The sequence below is a fragment of the Megascapheus bottae genome, chromosome 10 (assembly GCF_031878675.1).
Source record: "Megascapheus bottae isolate mThoBot1 chromosome 10, mThoBot2.hap1, whole genome shotgun sequence".
NCBI lineage: Eukaryota > Metazoa > Chordata > Mammalia > Rodentia > Geomyidae > Megascapheus > Megascapheus bottae.
The window spans coordinates 2,773,124-2,791,897 of NC_143518.1; the positions used below are offsets into that span (position 1 = coordinate 2,773,124).

An 18,774-nucleotide genomic window follows, 5' to 3' on the forward strand; every position below is an offset into this window, starting at 1 on the left:
AATTAGCTAGATTAAAAATCTTTGGGGCTACAGGTATGGCTCAATAGAGCATCAGCCACTGGGCAAAAACATCAGATCAAGACTTTGAATTCTAGTCTCAGAAAACAAAAAAACAACTTTCCATTTTCTACTATGTATGTCCTCCAAATTATATGCTTTGCATATTTTTTTAAAGTGCCAATTATTCTAAAACTAAGTAAAAAGCATTTCCTAGGTAAAAGTCATAAAACTATTATTCATTTCTGATAGAATGAATCAAGATTACTTATTAAAATGTATCTTAATGTTAATAGAATTTTTCACCCTTTCTACCAAAAAGAATATTTTTTTTAAAGAGCTCTCAATTTGACATAATAAGAACTTTAAGGCTAATCAGATACATTTCTCTCTCTTCTCCCCCCACTTCTAGCTATTGATTTTTAAGAAATAAAACTCTGCCCTCTTCTGGCTTTAAAAAGATTTACAAAGACTTTTCAAGAAAGCTGAGAAGTCTTCAGAAAATTTTACGAGGCCCTTTACATGCTGATAAATTAACTCGAATACTGAAGCAATATTTAACTAACCAGTTCTCTCTGAAGTTAATAGCACTGTTAAAACTTTTCTAATTTTTATACCTGTGTTTGAATTTCCCCAAGGTAAAATGAAAATATTTTGATACCTATTTAAATGATGAGGGCTGTCTAATGAATACTTCAAACATTCTTGGTAGATACTATTTATAAGTTCAGAAATTCTTTTTATTTATATGTGTTGTTATCAGAATAGGAATGGGAAATGTCTACCTTGACTCAAACTCATTTATAAGGAAATATACAGATGGCAAAAAACTAAGAAATCATGAATATTTCCAAACTTTTAACAATCAGAAAGAAGGCCCAAAACCACTCTGGTAAATGACAGGCTCAGAAACATTTATGAAGCTCATTACACTATACATATAACCATTTTCATGGGAGGTGACTGAATTTAGTTTGAAACATTTGGTGCTAATCACTAACTCTTGGGTTTAACCTCAAAGTTCAGGGAGGTCAAAATATTTTTCTTAAGAATCCTAAAACATTCTTTGTCTTCTCCTCTTTAATTCATTTTTCAGTATAAAGTGGATTTTCCCAAAGGTTACAGGATGTGTACAAGAACAGCAGATTATAAAAGCAGGTAAGTGTCTTTTATCACCCGCATACTGCAGTTAAGTGCAAAAAGGTTAAACAGACTTCAAACTAACATTAGTGAGAAGAGACAAAGAAGGTTATTACATACTGCTAAAGGGATTTCTCCTTCAGGAGGATATAACCATTCTAAATATCTACACTCCAAATGCTGGAGCACCCAACTTCAACAAACTTTACTTACACTAAAAACACACATAGATCTACAAACAGTGACTGCTGGTGACTTTAACACAACACTTTCACCTCTGGATAGATCAACAAAGCAAAAACTAAACAGAGAAACCTCAGAATTGAACAACTGCAAAGACCAACTAGACCTAACAGACATCTGCAGGGTATTCTACCCAGCAACACTGGAATATACTTTCTTTTCAGCAGCGCATGAACATTTTCTAAAACAGATTACATTTTAGGGCATAAAGGAAATCTGTGCAAATTCAGAAACACTGAACTTTTCCCCTGCATTCTCTCAGACCACAATGGCATAAAACTGAAATTCAAAACCAAACGCCAACATAGAAAATCCTGTAACCTCTGGAGATTGAACAACACATTATTGACTCACCAGTGGGTCATTGAAGAGATCAAAACAGAAATTTAACCGTCTATGGTATTTAACAAAAAGGAGCACACAAAATACCAGCTCCTTTGGGACACAGCAAAGGCAGTACTCCGAGGAAAATTTATAGCTCTGAGTGCCTACATTAACAAATTGGAAAAATTTCAAGCCAACAATTTAATGATGTACCTTAAGCTCCTGGAAGAAGAGCAACAAACCAAACCCAAATGCAGTAGAAAACAAATTATTAAAAATAAATGAATTGAGTACCAAAAAAACCCACAGAAAGATCAACAAAACCAGGAGTTGGTTCTTTGAAAAAAATTAACAAAATTGACAGACCCTTAGCAAATCTGACCAAAAAAAGGGAGCACACCCAAATAAACAAAATCATGGAGGAGAATGGAACTATCACAACAGAAATTACCAAGATTCAGAACATCATAAGAGAATACTTTTCAAACCTTTATGCCAACAAATTTGAGAATCTAGAAGAGATGGACAAATTTCCAGGAAATATTGACATAGCCAATCTAAACCAAGAAGATTTAAACCAACTAAACATACCCATTTCAAGTAATGAAATAGAAATAGCAAGAAGAGATCTTCCATCCAAGGAAAGCCCAGGGCCTGATGGAGTCATAATTGAATTCTATAAGGCCTTCAAAGCAGACATAAAGGGGATCAAATAGGGAAAGATGAAGTAAAACTTTTCTCCTTGCAGATGGCACAATTCTGTATTTAAAAGAATGCTACAGACTCCATTCGCAAGCTACTTGAGCTGATTCAAAACTTTAGCAAAGCGGCAGGGTATAAAATTAACCCTCACAAATCAATGGCTTTCTTTCCTGTATGCCAACAATAAGAAAAACAAAGCAGAAATCAGGAAAGCAACTCCTTTTGCAATAGCCTCAAAAAAAATTTAAATACTTAGGAATTTAACTAAGGAAGTAAAGGACCTTTATGCTGAAAATTTTAAAAGCCTGAAAAAGGAAATTAAAACAGAACTAAAGAAGCAGAAAAACATCCCATGCTCCTGGATTGTAAGAATTAATATTGTGAAAATGGCAACCCTGCCAAGGGCTATCCACAAACTTAATGCATTACCTCACTGTCATTCTTTAAGGAAATTGAGGAAGCAACCCACAGACCTATGACCACCTAATCTTTGATAAGGGAGCCAAAAAATCAGAATGGAAGAAAGACAGCCTCTTCAGCAGAAATGGTTTAGCACCTGCAGAAAAATAAAAGTTGGGACCTTCTATGTCACCCTGCACCAGGATTAATTCCAAATGGATCAAAAACCTTGAGTTAAAAGCAGATGCCCTGAAAACTTTACAGGAAGGAATAGGAGATACACTAGGACTCTTTGGCACACTAGGACTCTTTGGCACAGGTCGAAACTTTATTAATAAAGGCCCAGAAACACAACAAACTGGAAGTTTGGACAAATGGGACTGCAGTAAACTGCAAAGCTTCTTTATGGCAAAGGACATAGATAGCAAGTTAAATAGAAAGCCCACAGAGTGGGAGAACATATTCATTGACTAGCCATACAGCAGACAAGGGCCTAATATCTAAAATATACCTATAGCTCAAAAAATTTAATCTCTCAAAAACATATCCTCAAAAAAACAACTACCCCATTAAAAGGTGGGCTAAAGACTTAAAGAGATACTTTTCAGAAGAGGAAATAAGAATAGCCAATAGACATGCTCAACCTCTCTGGACATAAAAGAAATGCATATGAAATTAACTTTGAGATTCCACCTCACTCCAGTTAGAATGTCCACTGTCAAGAAACCTAATAACAATAGATGCTTGCAGGGATGTGGCCAGAAGGGATCACTACTATAGTATTAATGGGAGTATAACTTGTTTAACCACTCTGGAAAGCAATATGGGAATTCCTCAAAAGACTAAACATAGAGCTCCCATATGACACAGCAATCCCACTTCTGGGCAGTTACCCAAATGTCCAGACACAGGGCATACTAAAGCTACTAGCACAACCATGTTCACTGCAGCACTATTTACTATAAGCTAACATAAGGAACCAACCCATATGCCCCTCAGTATGAATGGATCAAGAAGATGTGGTACTTATACACAATGGAATTCTATGCTGCCACCAGAAAGAACGACATCGCCCCATTCGTAAGAAAATGTCAAGACTTGGAAAAAATCATATTAAGTGAAGTAAGCCAGATCCAAAGGGACATAGGCTCCATGGCTTCCCTCATTTGTAATAATTAGTACACATCTAGGATTCTCCTAGCAGAGCATCACAATAGCTCAAAAGCTTTGTACACATGGTCATATAGGATGAGATTAAGCAAAATGAACTCTAGGATATGGAAACAATAGTTTTATCTTTATGATTGTTGTTCTTAATGTACTATATGAAGTTATTTCTTTTCCCCTTATGATTTATCTCATGTTGTTACTGTATCTGACTTTGTTACTTGGTGTATTGTATATACGTTTATTTATTTGAAATAGGGAAGGGGAAAAACAAGATGACTGCAAGATGATTGGGAGGAGAGAAAATGGGACAAAAACATGAGAAGGGGTATCAATGTTCAATAAGTAATATACCCACTACACAAATGTAACAATAACCCCTCTATATGTTACCCCGACAATAAAATATTTTTTTTTAAAGTGTGGGGAGCAGGGTTTAGCCTGGGCCTGGAGTTTGGCCTTCTAGAATCTAGCATGCAGGAATACCCAGGTTCAATTCCTCGGTACCAAATACATAGAAAAAGCACGAAATAGTGCTGTGGCTCAAGTGGTAGACCTCTAACCTTGAGAAAGACCAAGGACATGCCCTGAGCTCAAGTCCCAGGACTGGCAAAAAATAAAAAAATAAATTTAAAAAAAGGTTAAACACTGTTATTTTCACAATTCTTGGTTTTAGAAAGTTATTATTTTGTAATAATTTTTTTCCTGTTGACCATATACTATTTTGGTAGAATAAGTATGCTAAAACATATTTCTAATTTTTAAAAAATGGTAATTATCAATAGTGTAGGTATCTTTAATACTTTTAATAAAAATTTTATCACTAAATTATCTTTTTCCTAAGTATAAAAAGTCCAAAATATTGGGGGCTGGTGACTCATGCCTGTAATCCTAGCTACTCAGGAAGCTAAGGTCTGAGGATTGAGGTTCAAAGTCTGTGAGATTATCTCCAATTTACCACCATAAAACAGGAAGTGTTGCTGTGGCTCAATATGGTAGAGCAGTAGCCTTGAGCAGAAGACCTCAGGGACAGCTCCCAGGCCCAGATTTCAAGTCCCACAACTAATCAAAAAAATACAAAGGTCCAAAAGCAGTCCCTTAAGGCATTCAAGGAAATTGGATTCTTTTAAATAAACAGATCAAAGTAGGCCAAGTGCTAGTGGCTCATACCTGTAATCCTACCTACTCAGGAGGCTGAGGTTCTAAGGATGATTGGTTCAATGCCAGGCAGGCCTGCAGAGTGCAACTCTTATCTCCAATTCACCAAAAATTCTGAAGTGGCACTATGCTTCAAAAAGTGGTAGAGCACTAACCTTGAGTGAAAGAACTCAGGGACAGTACACGGGCCCTGAGTTCAAGCCCTACTATGGACCAAAAAAAGCCAATTGTAAATCAGTATCCTAGGTTCTGTACCAAGCATTTCAGAACTATTAATGCATCTAATTATTTCATCAACCATATTAGCCCTGTTAAAAGACACAGAAGCACAGGGAAGACAATGAATCCTTGTCATGACTTTAAAGGCCTGCATTTTAAACCTTATCTTGTACATTCTACATACTCTAGACCACTATTTCTGTGTCTTTGCAGGCGCTCCCTAGATACACCTCCCACTCTTCTCTTAGATCTCAATATATTTGTTCAGGCTAAGGATGCATAATGGACATCATATTTTTTCTTTTTTACCCAACTTTTTTTTTTTGGAATATATAGAGGGGTCACAGTTACATTTGCCAGACAGAGGCATATATTTTATAATGCCTAGCCCTGAATATTATGTTTGTGGTGGAATCCCAATACAAACTGAAAGGCAGGACTTTACACAGAACCACAAAAAACAAAATGAGATCAACATTCTTTCTTCTCAGCTAAAAAGCTACAGGGCTGGTTTGTGTTTTGAATCAAATCTACAGGAACGATACATAGAATATAGTAAAGTGTAACCAAAAATCTGACAGTTCAGTAGTATGTCCTAGAATCAAAGGATCCAGGACTCAGTGGCATGCAGTATCAGAGGTACCCCACAGAGTCACCCTACGACAGATTCACAGGACGTTGCTGTTTCCTGCTTCCTAGATCCTGTTTTGAAACTGATAGTTCTGTAAATGCCTAGTTAGATCTGTTTGCAAGCAAATGAAGTAATTAATATAAGCTGGAACTGACATAACCCAACAAATTCAAATATTCACAATACCATGTACCTTAAATCCTGATATACTACTGATATAAAGAAAATTACAGTGAAACATTATTATTATACTGTACACTTGCACACTTATTGATCTTACAAAGTGATCATCACAACTATCTAAAGCTACCAAAAAAAAAAAAAAAAACAAAAACAAAAAACACGGTACCTTTTCCAAAGTGAGAAGACTTATTTCAGACTGGAGACGTATTTCTGGTTTGCTGTTTTGTTGATCCTTGAACTGTTGGAACTCCTTTTCCAAGATCTTATACTTATTTTCAGCATCATTAAGCTGTATTTAAAACAGTATTTACAGCCATTTAAAAATAATCATATGGCTATTATTTGGAATTCAATTCAATCTTTTTTTTAAAATTCTAAAGCATGTTCACATTAGAAATTTTTGAAGATATGTAATTTAAAATGAATAAAATGAATATCGTAACTAAAAATTCAATGAATCAACTAATCATGATTTTTTAAAAAATAGGATAAAAATGTAAAGTCAAAGAGCTAAATAGTGAAGCACTTTCAACAAGCTTTGCCTAAATGAGCAAAAACATAATTGAGATACTCTTGTTCTTAAAATCAGGCTCTAATGAAAGCACTTAACACTTCATAAATTTAAAAAGGAAGGATGAATAAAGAGGAAAAGACAGACAGACTGGGGTGGGGGAAGACTGCCATAAATATTTTTTTTTTCAGATCTGAGAGTTCTATTTTTATTAAATGCAAAAATGGTTAAAGACACTTTCCCAAGTCATATTGTAATATGACTATCTATGACAGAAAAATCATCTCTCTCCTGACATGTAAGATTTAAAAATTTCTAATTAATATGACCTAACTTGTTTAAGTAATGAGCTATTTTCTATTTCCATATAACCAAAGTTTAATTCTTTTAACATCTAAAGTTGAAACCATTCTCAAGCGCCACTCTTTTCTGTTTTAAACAACAAAAAAAGTAATAAACCTAATATTACACCAGCACTACTGGTGATCAACTGCTTAAGATCTTCACATCTTAAATGAGAATCCCATAGCAATAATCAAATTTATATCTATAACCACAGAAATAAAGTTACTGTCACTGACCCTAAGTTGCTATGTTTGCTGTTGTTCAGTGACAGAAGGTATTGAAGACATTGAAGGCACTCATCAGATATATCTAATCTAGAGTAGTATTTTAAAGGAAAGATAAGCTTAATTTTTCATAGCTTTAACTATTTTTTTCTGCAAATATCTAAGGCTTTATCACTGCTGAAAATTAGGCTCGGCTCCAGACATATATAACTATTAAACCACAAGAATTATTATGAAGCAAACACTATGACATTGATTAAATTCATGCTAAAATTAAAAATTGATATATCATTTTAAAATTAAAAGATAATAGGAAAGTAATAGTCCATGAGAACATTTAACAGGAAGTAAATGTAGACTTTGGGAGCAGAGTTCAAAAGAGTTCTTGAGATAAGTAATGCTTCAGCTAAAAACTAATGAACTCACAAACTAACATAGTGAATGGTAACTCCTTTGTACAACTACCACAAGGCAATAAAAACCATAATTCTAAAAATCAATTTGTTTATTATGATTATTTACTTTGGCAGTACTAGGATTTGTACCTGATAAGAAGAAATGTAGATTTGGATCTAGCGCGTTCTCATTTTTGTTAGTATTTACAGCATCTATTTTTAGAGTTTTGGTTTTGTTTTTTACCTGATCTTATTTTTCAAAAAGGTGATAGTTAAATTTAAAGTTAATATTTGAGAAAAACTAGATTTCAAAATATACTATGCACACAGAAAAGTTGTGAAGAAATTCACAGGCATTTTCTGAATGTTTTTTATGTGGCTTTGTTGTATTTTTCCAGTAAGGCTGTGTGGCTCAAACAGAACACCAGCCTTGCAAGCACAAGGATGTTAGTTCAACCTAGAATCAATAAAAAAACCAACAGACAAACAAAAAACAAAAAGCCATACTGTTAATGCTCAGGATGATGTATGTGTGTATGTGTGTATATTTATATATGCATGCATGCATGTTATGCTCTCATACACTTCTATTTTTACATGTATAGATCTACAGTTAAAAATAATATGTTCTAATATATTGATATAATTTATATTTTTCTCAAATATTCAAGTTAGTTTGGGCATTTTAGGGTTTCTTTTTAGGGGGGAAGGGAGTGAGCTGTCCTGTGGTTAACTGCGGATAAGGGTTTCACAAACTTTCTTACCTGAGCTAGCTTCAAACCATGACCCTTAGATCTCAGCTCCCCAAGTAGCTAGTATTACAGGCATGAGGCCCTAAGAAGGCATTTCAGTTCTATAAACAATACTATGAATATTTTTGTGTATACACCTTGACTTGTCCAGTTTAGGAATAAAAATCATAGATTTGTAAGTAGCATTGTTTTAATATTAATAATTAACTATGGTAAATGCTTTTACATTTGTATAATGGTTTTAATAATTTTAGTTTAACTGTATTTAATATTCATGATCATTTCTCACTTTCATGGTTGGTTTTTTTTTAAATCCATGTTAGTTCTATATTTTCTGATTTATCTTTATGCTGTTTCCAAATATGAATGAATGGAATCTTTGGTTGTAGAAGCTTTGTTTCTCAAAATGAAATATTGTGGAGAAATCAGAAATCAAAATAATTTTATTGCTATAAATTTATTTTCTATATGTTTATAGGACTTGATCTTTGTGTAAAATTTCTTGCAATGTTAAAACACTTATGGAAGGAAGACAAGGTACAGATGGGAAGACCAAATCGGATTAAAATGCTTTGAAGAGATCTAAGTAAAGATATCAGAAAGGCAATCTAATTCATGGGACAAGAATGTAGAGGAAAGGTCTTAAATATATATGTGTGCGTGTGTGTGTGTGTGTATGTATGTAACAGTAGCAGATGTACAGATTCTCTGAAGTTATGGACATGAATTTTAGTACAGTAAGTCTTGAAAGCCACTGTGTTAGTACATGCCTGTAACTGCAAAAACTTGAGATGCCAAAGGAGGGGAGTCATGAGTTCAAAACCAGCCTGGGCTATACAGCAAGACCTCGTCTCAGGGAAAATAAAACAATACCACCAGACTTTGGAGTAATTTCAACATTTAATAAACAGATAAAGAAAGACTACATGAAAGAGCCTACACCATGGCCAGGAGGTTTAGGGATAAAAGCACAATTGCATAGACTATAAGAACAAAGAAAAAACAAGGACAGCAGGATGGACGGTAAATTTTAACAAGTGAAGAAATAGAAAACTTCCATTTTACTCAGTCACTGATGGCTTCTCTAAACAACTGGCTAGATGGAGCTCTGGGATGGAAAGCAATCTAGGTAAGGAACTTGTGTATATAATAATTGCTTCTTAACTGAATCTGATACAGTGCCTCAAGAATATCTATGTTTGCTAAAAGAAAAATTATCAGGAAAAGATTTTAAACTGTAGTCACTTGAAATATAGGGCCATTTCACATAGTTATAAGAGTTAAAAAAAGTATCCCAAGCTTTACTTTGGAAAACAAGATCCAACAAGAAGTAAATTTGAATCTAGTGAATCTAGTACAATGCACATGATTAATGGTCTATCTCATGGAATTTTATCAATGTTTGGAGCACCTGTTGCTGAAGTCGGTGTTTATCCTCTTCTACCTGCCGGGTCTTCAACCTCTCCAGCTCCACTTGGTGAACACAGTCTTCCTTGGCTCTACGGATGGAGTCCTGAAGTTCTTGAAGGTTCCGCTCACGTTCTGATTGCAATTCTTTTTTCTCCCTTTGAAGCTTAAAACAAAAACATCCTTAAGATGCTGACCTATCACTAGCTGTGCCACACTATGAAACAGCTGATCACCACTGCTGTCAGTAAAATGTTCAGAATACTTTTTAGTTATTAGAGTCAGTGTTTAAACATACAATGAGACGAATGGAAAAAGGAAGGGTGGGAGAATAGTCGTTATATCCAATGTACACAGGTGAAAATGAATCCTTGCAATTTGAGGGTTGGCTTAGAAGACCTGAAATTGACCAAGATGCACTGTAGTTATAAACTGATCTGTTAGAGTGAAATGCCTTTGTAAACTAAAGGTAATAAAAAAATATAATGATTTAAAAATTTTGATCACTTAATACTAATACACAACAATGTTTTAAAAAAAACAGTCTAGGGGATGGGAATGTGGCTTAGCGATAGAGTATTTGCCTAGCATACATGAAGCAATGGGTACAACTCCTTGATACCATATAAACAGAAAAGCTGAAAGTGGTGCTGTGGCTCAGGTAGTGCTAGCTTTGAGCAACAGCAGCTGAGGGACAGTGCCCAGGCCTTGAGTTCAAGCCCCAGGACTGGGGCAAAAAATCCATACACAACCTGTATAAACTTCACTGTAAATTTCCATTTGGATAAAGTCTTCTGGGTTTCCAGTGGTCAACTGGAGATAAGGGTCTCATGGTCTTTTCCTGTCTGTGCTGGCTTTGAACCATGATTCACAGATCTCAACTTCCTGAGGAGCTAGGATTGTATGTGTGCTACACTAGCACCTGGCCCATTCCCAACTTTCTAATGAATATGCTTTACCTAGTGAATATCAGTTTTCCCTACCATGTCTTAAAAACAATTTCCATGAAATGTATTATATACAAAAAATGTATTATGTACAAATATAATGTTTAGACAATAAAATAAAGCTATAATAGGTGAAAGGAATACCTCAGATTCTGCACTGGCCAGCTGTTGCTCTCGTTTTTCTAATTCAATTAGGGTTTTTTGAAGTTTTCCCTCTAGAATGTTATATTCAGCCACCTAAAACATAGGAAAGAAAAATTATTTACTTCTCATATTCAAAATATACATTATATTATTTAAATAGGACCTAAGAATTGGAAAGAGTCGAAGTACATGCCTCAATTCAAAGTATACGCAGAAATTTCTTCTAAGGAATGAAAACCGTGATGCAATGTAGCTGAAGGTCTTTAGTGGTAGCCATCTTTCTCAAAAAGATGCTGGTAGACATAAATCTTTTGGTATTTTTAATCACACATTTTGGAATTAATTGATTACTAGATTGGACAGCCAGTTGCAAATCAATTCTCCTGTTACTTCAGATTTTATCTTTTACTTCATTCCAGTAACAGAGCAAATGCTTGGTCTCATAGAGATGAGAAAGTGAGAAAGTGAGTACATATAAGCCCAATTTTAAGGATCAAAGTACTATTCAGTAAAATAAATTTACCCACACAGCCTTGCAGGACTCTTTTTTGTTTGTTTGTTTTTGTTTTTTTAATTTAGAACTTTCCAAACCAATTTTTTTTTTTTTTTTGCTTTTGTCATTATCTAGTCTCAGGGCGCATCCCAATCCCTTTGCTACTACCAATAAATGACTGGTTTGATGCTTCTCAGAAGCCTACTGTCCATTTAATCCTATTTTTATACATGGACAGAGAAAATGTATCTTCCCATATATGAATCTGGTAATAGCCAACTATCTCCCCTAGTCCTTTTTCTTCTCCAAGATAAAAACATATTTCACTGTTCACATAATTATTCCCACATTCTTTAAAATCAAGAATCTAAGTTAGTTTTACTAAATTCTTTAAGAAACTATGATGTCCAGACTAGGAGTTTGGCCTAGTGGTAGAGTGCTTGCCTAACATGCACAAAGACCTAGGTTTGAATACACAGAAAAAGCTTTTTTTTTTCCCCTCTAGATGGCCTGGGCTACACTTCTCACATAGCAGATGCACTTTATCTAACCTAACTTTTAAAGTTAACTTTTAGTTAAGATGGGGAGTCTCATGATCTTTTCCTTTGTTGGTCTGGAAACATGATTCTCCCAATCTCAATTTCCCACATAGCCAGGATTACAAAGGTGATCCACCATGCCAAGCCACAAGTGCATACTTAATAGCAATCAATGCTATGAAGAATCAGAACAGAGTAAGCAAACAGTTAAGTGCCAGGGACAAGGGGGAGCATTATTTTGGATATGGTAGTCTGAGTAGGCCTCACTGAGATTATTCTACGCAGAAACCAAAATGTACTTTCAGAAGATAATGTTTCAGACATCTTCAGGAGAGAGGTGGCTCAGCACATCTGAAGCACAACCGGGAGCTCAGAATGATGGGCATAGAATATGCAAGGCCTTGCACACACTAGTAAGAGTTCCCCATTTTATTCTAGATGAAGTATGATAAATTTTGAACAGAGGAGTACATTATTCTGTCTTATATTTTAAAAGCTTATATTTTTAAAACTTAGATACAGGAGCCTGGAAATACCATGGAAGAGAATTAAGGGTGAATAAGCTGGTACACTGAGCAACTAAGTAAAAGGCTGTATTATATAAGATGGAAAAATCAAAAGGAGCACATTTAAACAGAATAGAACTAAAATAGCCAAGTACAGAGTCCAGAAGCAGAATATGGACATGGAAAGAGGTGTTTATAAGGTGGGTGATTTGATTTATATAAATGCCAAGTGAATGGTGATCACCAAAGGAGTTAGTATATGGAGACAAAAAGCATATAGTCAAGATTCCTGGTTCCAGGAAGAAGCCAAAAAATGCAGAGGTTAGATCAAGTGGAATACTAGGAGAATACACTCAGGAAAGAAAAGTCGAATTCAGTTTTTAAAAAGCTCATACGGGGCAAAGGTGAAGAAGGATCACTTGTGAATAGACAACCTGTGTGGATTCACTATTGTTGAGAGTCAGACAGTGAATAGACCATAGATACACCATGACTACAGGGCAGCACTGAGGTCCCTCAAGGCATAAGCCCCTCTTCTCCATAACCCTATGTTCACACACAGCCTTCATTTCATTTGTAAGTATTATATTCCAAGTTTCCCTGACTTCTAATTTCACTTTTCTTGGTTCTAGCTACTCTTCTATCAGAATGACTATTCTAAAATAAGGATCAATTTTTTAAAATTAAAATATTCTTTTTAAACAGTGTTTCTCGAATGTCCATCTTTTTCAATGAGATGAGCACAGAAAAATCAACTGTCTGTATTGAGATGGCACATGACTCTACCAGTCTAGATACATCTACCAGTCTAGATACACATGAAAAAGTCAATTATTTACCAAGAATTGGCATATTAAGACATAATGACTTCATTCTCTTGGAAACACTGGTTGGAAAAGCCTTATTTAACCGATTATTTTTAGTTTATTTTATTTTTAATATTTATTTTTATTGTAAAGATGATGTACAGAGGGGTTACAATTACACACATCAGATAATAAATACATTTCTTTTTCAACAGTGTCATCTCTTCCCTTGCTTTCTCCCAGTTTTTCTTTCCACTACAAGTTGTCTAGTTAATTTTCAAAACAGTGTCTATTGAGTATAATGCTGAAATAATTCACCCATGAAAATCATTCAGATCCTGGCCTGTCAACCTGTCCCACCTTACTGTTTGAATACACTTTGTCCTCTCTTCTTCCTAACATCAAATATATACCATTTCTAAATGTGATAGTCCTGCATTGAAATAAAACTTAGTTTGCTTGTGTGAAAAGCCCATTAAAACCACTGAAGGTAACTGCTGAATTTCAGTACGTGGTACTTGTATCCTTACCTATGAATGATTCCTCATAATCTCTTATGTAGGACTCATGTCCTCCTTTAAGGGGGTGGGAAGGAGGGCTCATGGGTGAGAGAGCTGTCTGAGGGACAGTCTCATGAAAGACAAAGAAATCAGGCATACCCACATTCCTTCAGGTACACTTTCCAAGTACTAAAGAAGTTATACATGTGTTCAACAACCTTCAGTTTAATAAAAATATCAGAAACTGTTCAAACATTATGGACATAAAAATACTATGATTCTCAGAGTTTTTAACTTTAAAAATCTCATCATACTATGGAAAAACTATTTGTTTCCTCCTATTGACTTGATTTTACAGTGGCTTGTTAACACATTCTAGCTGATATTCTTTCAAAATAAGGAATCTTAAGGTAAATGAAATAGTCTCAAAATGCACTGTTTGAAAGAAAATGCTAAATTCAAAGCTATCTTTCCAACGTAACTTATTCTAATAAATAGTTCAAATACTTATTAGGCAGTCATCACCATCTATATTCCGACTAGAGTTACTAATAGCTCAGAGTTCATGACTTCAAGCTGGAATGAAGGAAATTGAAATAGAACAAATTCCCAACAGGGGGGAAAAAAAAACATTACTACTAAAATGGTAACAAACCAAAAATCAGTACTTGATTTTTTTTCCTCATTACTTGAGAATTATTTCTTGCATAATTATGTTCAGTTATATCATAAGTTGGATGTCACTGTCTAACTAGGTAATTTTCCAAATTCAATCATTAGTTGAATTTTGAAAATCTCAAAACTAAAAAGATATCGTATCATAGAACAAGTGGTTCAAGGATAAACTTACTTATCTTACAGGCTAAGTAGAACCTGAAAAACATTGAATTCCATTAATATGCAATACACAAGTTCTGAATACTTAGTATAACACTCATATTAAACTAATCCTTCTGTTCCTTCCACTTTTTATTCCTTTGGTTCAAACTTACTTGCTTGCGCATGCTTGGCAAGTTCTCTAATAACTGAGCTACATCTTAAGTCCTAGGGTTCCTTTATTCAGTAAATACTAAAAATTTTGTGGAATATGATCAGACAGTCTCATATTAATCCTTCTTGGGGAGAGGAAAGAGGTACTAGTGTTTAAATTTAGGGCTTTATGATTGCTAAGCAGGCATTCTACCACTTGAGACTTATCTCCTTTTTGCTACAACTACTTTTTTGCACAAAGTCTTTGAAGTCTTGTCAGACCACAATCCTACACACAAGACTCCTGTGTACCTAAGATGAGAAGCACCTGCCACCAGGCTCTGCTTACTGATTGACTGATATACTTTCCCTTTGTCTGGGCTAAACTCCCATCTCTGCCTCCAGGATAGTTCCTCAGATGATCATTTTAAAACTGCTGTAGAGTCGTAGTAGCACACCTGTGGTTAAGCTGGTCTGTTAGAGGATAACTGCGCTGTTGTGACAGGCTGATTAGAGGTGGAAGGTCATGGGCACCTTTTAGGGACCCAACAATGGCTCTTTACCTTGCTGTTTCCACCAGAACAGAGTCCACATCTAGCAGCACATGTATTAAGTTTGTGGACCACCAGTGTGGCATCACTAAAGGTGCATCATTGTGCTACATCTGCAGCTTGTGTAAGCCAGAATATAGTATTTACTAAAGCCCACTTAGAACTTGCTTTGGAATTCTTAATTATGAAATTTGAAAAAAAGTCTAAGACAAATGTTGCACAAAAAGAAGGGACTTAACATCTGCTATTTAATTGTATCAGCTTGAGCACTATCCATTTGCTCCTTAGTCCTCTCCTGGTATGTGCTAAACCAGGAAGCACAGCTTCATAGGGCTGTTGAATACACTTCAGATTTGACTCCAGTGACAATGTTTGCTTGTTTTCAGAAGTGCAAGCCTTGTCAACATTCGGCTCATCTTTCTTTGTCCTTCCTGCCATCTTGAGGGCATATTCTCAGAGTTCAAAAGCTGCATCGCTTATTTTAACAGGTCTTAGATGGAACCACCAGCCAAAGTACTCTGCACATCAACTGGCTGGAACTTCACCTGAAACATACCTAGGATTCAGAGCACCTCTGGTCGGGTCTCCTCCTATCCTCCTACCAGAGCATCTCTCTCTGAAGTGGATCTCTATATAATGTGAACAGATTTATTTTTTGGGTTTGTTTTTTTTTCACTGTGTTAGCTGATGTGGTAAAATCATTTGGTCCCACCAGCTTTGTTGCTTCTGAGTTCCCTTCCTGCTTTCCTTTTCTAAGGCTGGGCTTGCTAACTGAGAAAAAACCATGAGTTCAAGGAGTTATCATATCAGTCATGGCAGTCAGGTTCACACCAGAAGAGTATGGATGAGGTTCCCAGAGAATAGAGATCCAGCAGTTAGAACTACAGCCAGCCCCTTGGTAAACAGGACCCAACCAGTTTAAAGCAAAAGGAAGTGTGGGATAGGTGGATGCCTAACAGGAAAGGACTTCCTTGGTGCCCTCTGTAAGGAGATGGCTGCTGTGTTTTAGAATATAAAAAACAAAGAGTGAAATTATAAATATTCTATAAGCACAAGAGTAGGATCATAAAGGGTACTGCTGTTCTACCAACAAAAGGCATAAAAGTATCCTTTTAAAAATTGGTTTTTAAAAACCCTGACTATTCATGACTATGAATTCTTAAAAACAGCTTAAAAAAACCCATGTGCTTTTTATTCATTTACTGTCACATATATTTAAAAAATGTACTATTTTGTTTATAAAAGAGGCATTATTCTTTGTTTTTAAAGTCCTATATAAGACATCTGCATATTTCAAAATCTAGAAAGCAAAAAGCACAGTGGTATCTGACACATCCAGCTACCTCACCTCCCTGTCATTACAACCCATTATAGACTATTCCTTCCAAAGGTTTTGCTTTGTTTTGTTTTTATTGTTGGAATAATGTATAGAGGGGTTACAGTTACATTCGTCAGGTAGTAGGTGCATTAGTTCTCATACATTGATATCCCTTCTCATGTTTTTGTCCTGTTTCTCTTCCCCATCCCCTCCTAATCATCTCCAAAGGTTTTCTTTAAAGCATATGCATATTACCATTAGAATTCTTCCCTTCCTCCCTTGTTTCCACAAATTCTCACCTTTTTCTTTACTAGTGATTCTCTTTCCCGGTCTCTTTTTTTCCACTCCTCCGCAAGAGCTTGCATATGAGCCAATTCTTTCTGCTTCAGCTACCAAGGGGTGGGGGGGGGGGGGGGAAGAAAGATTTGCTCAAGAAACTCCAAATATTTCAAATCAACAAGTGAGCTCTATTCAGTTAATAAATTTAATACTAATAGGTTTTACAGGAAATTTTTACTAGATTTTTTTTGTAAAAATAGAAATTGCTTGAGGTAAGAAATATCCATATAAGCAGAAGATAATGAAGTAGTTGTTTTCTAATCCTCTCCTTTAGTTAGTCCATATGTTCCAAATGAATAGTCCAAGAATCTGATATTAAAGGGTAACATTACTATTAAGTTTGACAAACTAGGGCAAGTCTTACGAGTGGTACCTACCAAATTGTCCCATTTCAAATGTTTTTATTCTCAGTTTTTTACAGGAAGGCATTGCTGACTTTTGAACAAAGTAGATAAGAATGTGGATAAGAGTATGAAGAGAAAAGGAAAAGCACACCAAGTATACAAAAACAGACTTTTTAAGTAACCTGATTTTCAAAAATGTCTTCTTGCATCTCCTTCCACATTTCAAGCTCTAGTGCTGCTTTATATTCTAAGGTTTCACGAGGCTCCAGCTGAATCTCTGAAGGACAAGGTGCTGGAGGAAGAGGGGGTGTCTTCTGTTGTAGAGCAGACAGACCCTACCATAAGAATAACAAAACCTAATCACACTCATATTAAGTCCTTTCTAAGGAATGTGGTAAGACTCTCCATTATTTACCTGAGATGATGACTCAGACACAAAAATCTCACGCATTTTTACTAGTCCATAATCTTCTAGAGTCACTGTGTAAGAAAGGTCTACTATCCTGTTATTTGCCCTACAAAAAAAAACCCAAAAAGAATCTTAAAAGCCATAGAAACACTTCTTTTTTCCCCCATATATTTTTGTTGTAATTAATAGAAGGGTTACATTATATTCACCAGATAGGTGTATTATTTCACATACATTGATACCCTTTCTCCCCATTTCCCACCCTCCACCCGCTCATGTTGTTTTCCCCCCCTTTCCTATTAAATTTCAAAAAACCAATCAAGCATATATACAATATATCAGATAACAAGGTGAAATACTGCAACAATATGAGATAACCAAGGGACAGCAAAAGAGATGAGCGATAACATAGTACATTAAGGACAACAATCACTCATTATATGGCTTTTGTTTCAATATCCTGGAGGTCCTTTCATTTAGCATCATACTAAAAGCCATAGAAACACTTCTATGTCACTTTTTCCTTTTGCTTCTCCATACTATACTGTAATGCTCAGGAGCAGGCAACATAATTTATATCTTACACTTTTTTTGGCCAGTCTTGGGGCTTGAACTCAGGGCCTGGGCACTGTCCTTGGGCTTTCTCAAGGCTAGAGTACTACCATTTGAGCCACAGCACCCCTTCCAGCCTTTTCTGTATATTGTAGTATTGAGGAATCAAATCCAAGGATTTGTGCATGCTTGGTAAGCAGACTACCACTAGGCCCACCTTACTCCTTTGCTGCTGAGACTCAACAGCCTTTAGGCTTCAAGACCTCTCATATACATGCTCCTTATTGTTGTTTTTTTTTTTCCTAAAGTGGGAGTAGCATTTAAACTCAGGTCTTCATACTTGCTAGGCGGGTACTCTACTGTTTGAGCCATGACTCCAGCTGTTTGCTCTAAAAAGAATGTAGAGTCTCACTTTTGGGGAGCGGGAGGCCATCATGGACTACGCTTCCTACTGTAGCTTAAATGTGCCACTACACCTAACTTTTTCTGTTGAGCAGAAGCCTTGCAAATTTTCTATGTGGGTGAGCCTCTAAGGAAATCTTCTCAATCTCAGTCTCCCA

The 18,774-nt window shown here is 35.6% G+C and overlaps 1 protein-coding gene across 4 annotated transcripts in view; it reads right to left on the minus strand.

The window, feature by feature from the left end:
* Cep120 (centrosomal protein 120) overlaps window positions 1-18,774 on the minus strand; it is a 70,357-nt gene that overhangs the window by 19,399 nt on the left and 32,184 nt on the right. For 3 of the 4 annotated variants that reach the window (XM_090340080.1, XM_090340084.1, XM_090340082.1), the window contains 6 exons: window positions 17,669-17,768; window positions 17,436-17,588; window positions 16,870-16,959; window positions 10,889-10,981; window positions 9,802-9,963; window positions 6,330-6,452 (listed from right to left, as the gene is read on the minus strand). In XM_090340080.1, the coding sequence (XP_090196206.1) occupies window positions 6,330-6,452; window positions 9,802-9,963; window positions 10,889-10,981; window positions 16,870-16,959; window positions 17,436-17,588; window positions 17,669-17,768 (721 nt within the window). The remainder of the gene's footprint in view (window positions 1-6,329; window positions 6,453-9,801; window positions 9,964-10,888; window positions 10,982-16,869; window positions 16,960-17,435; window positions 17,589-17,668; window positions 17,769-18,774) is intronic. The other variant, XM_090340081.1, reaches the window with a different exon arrangement.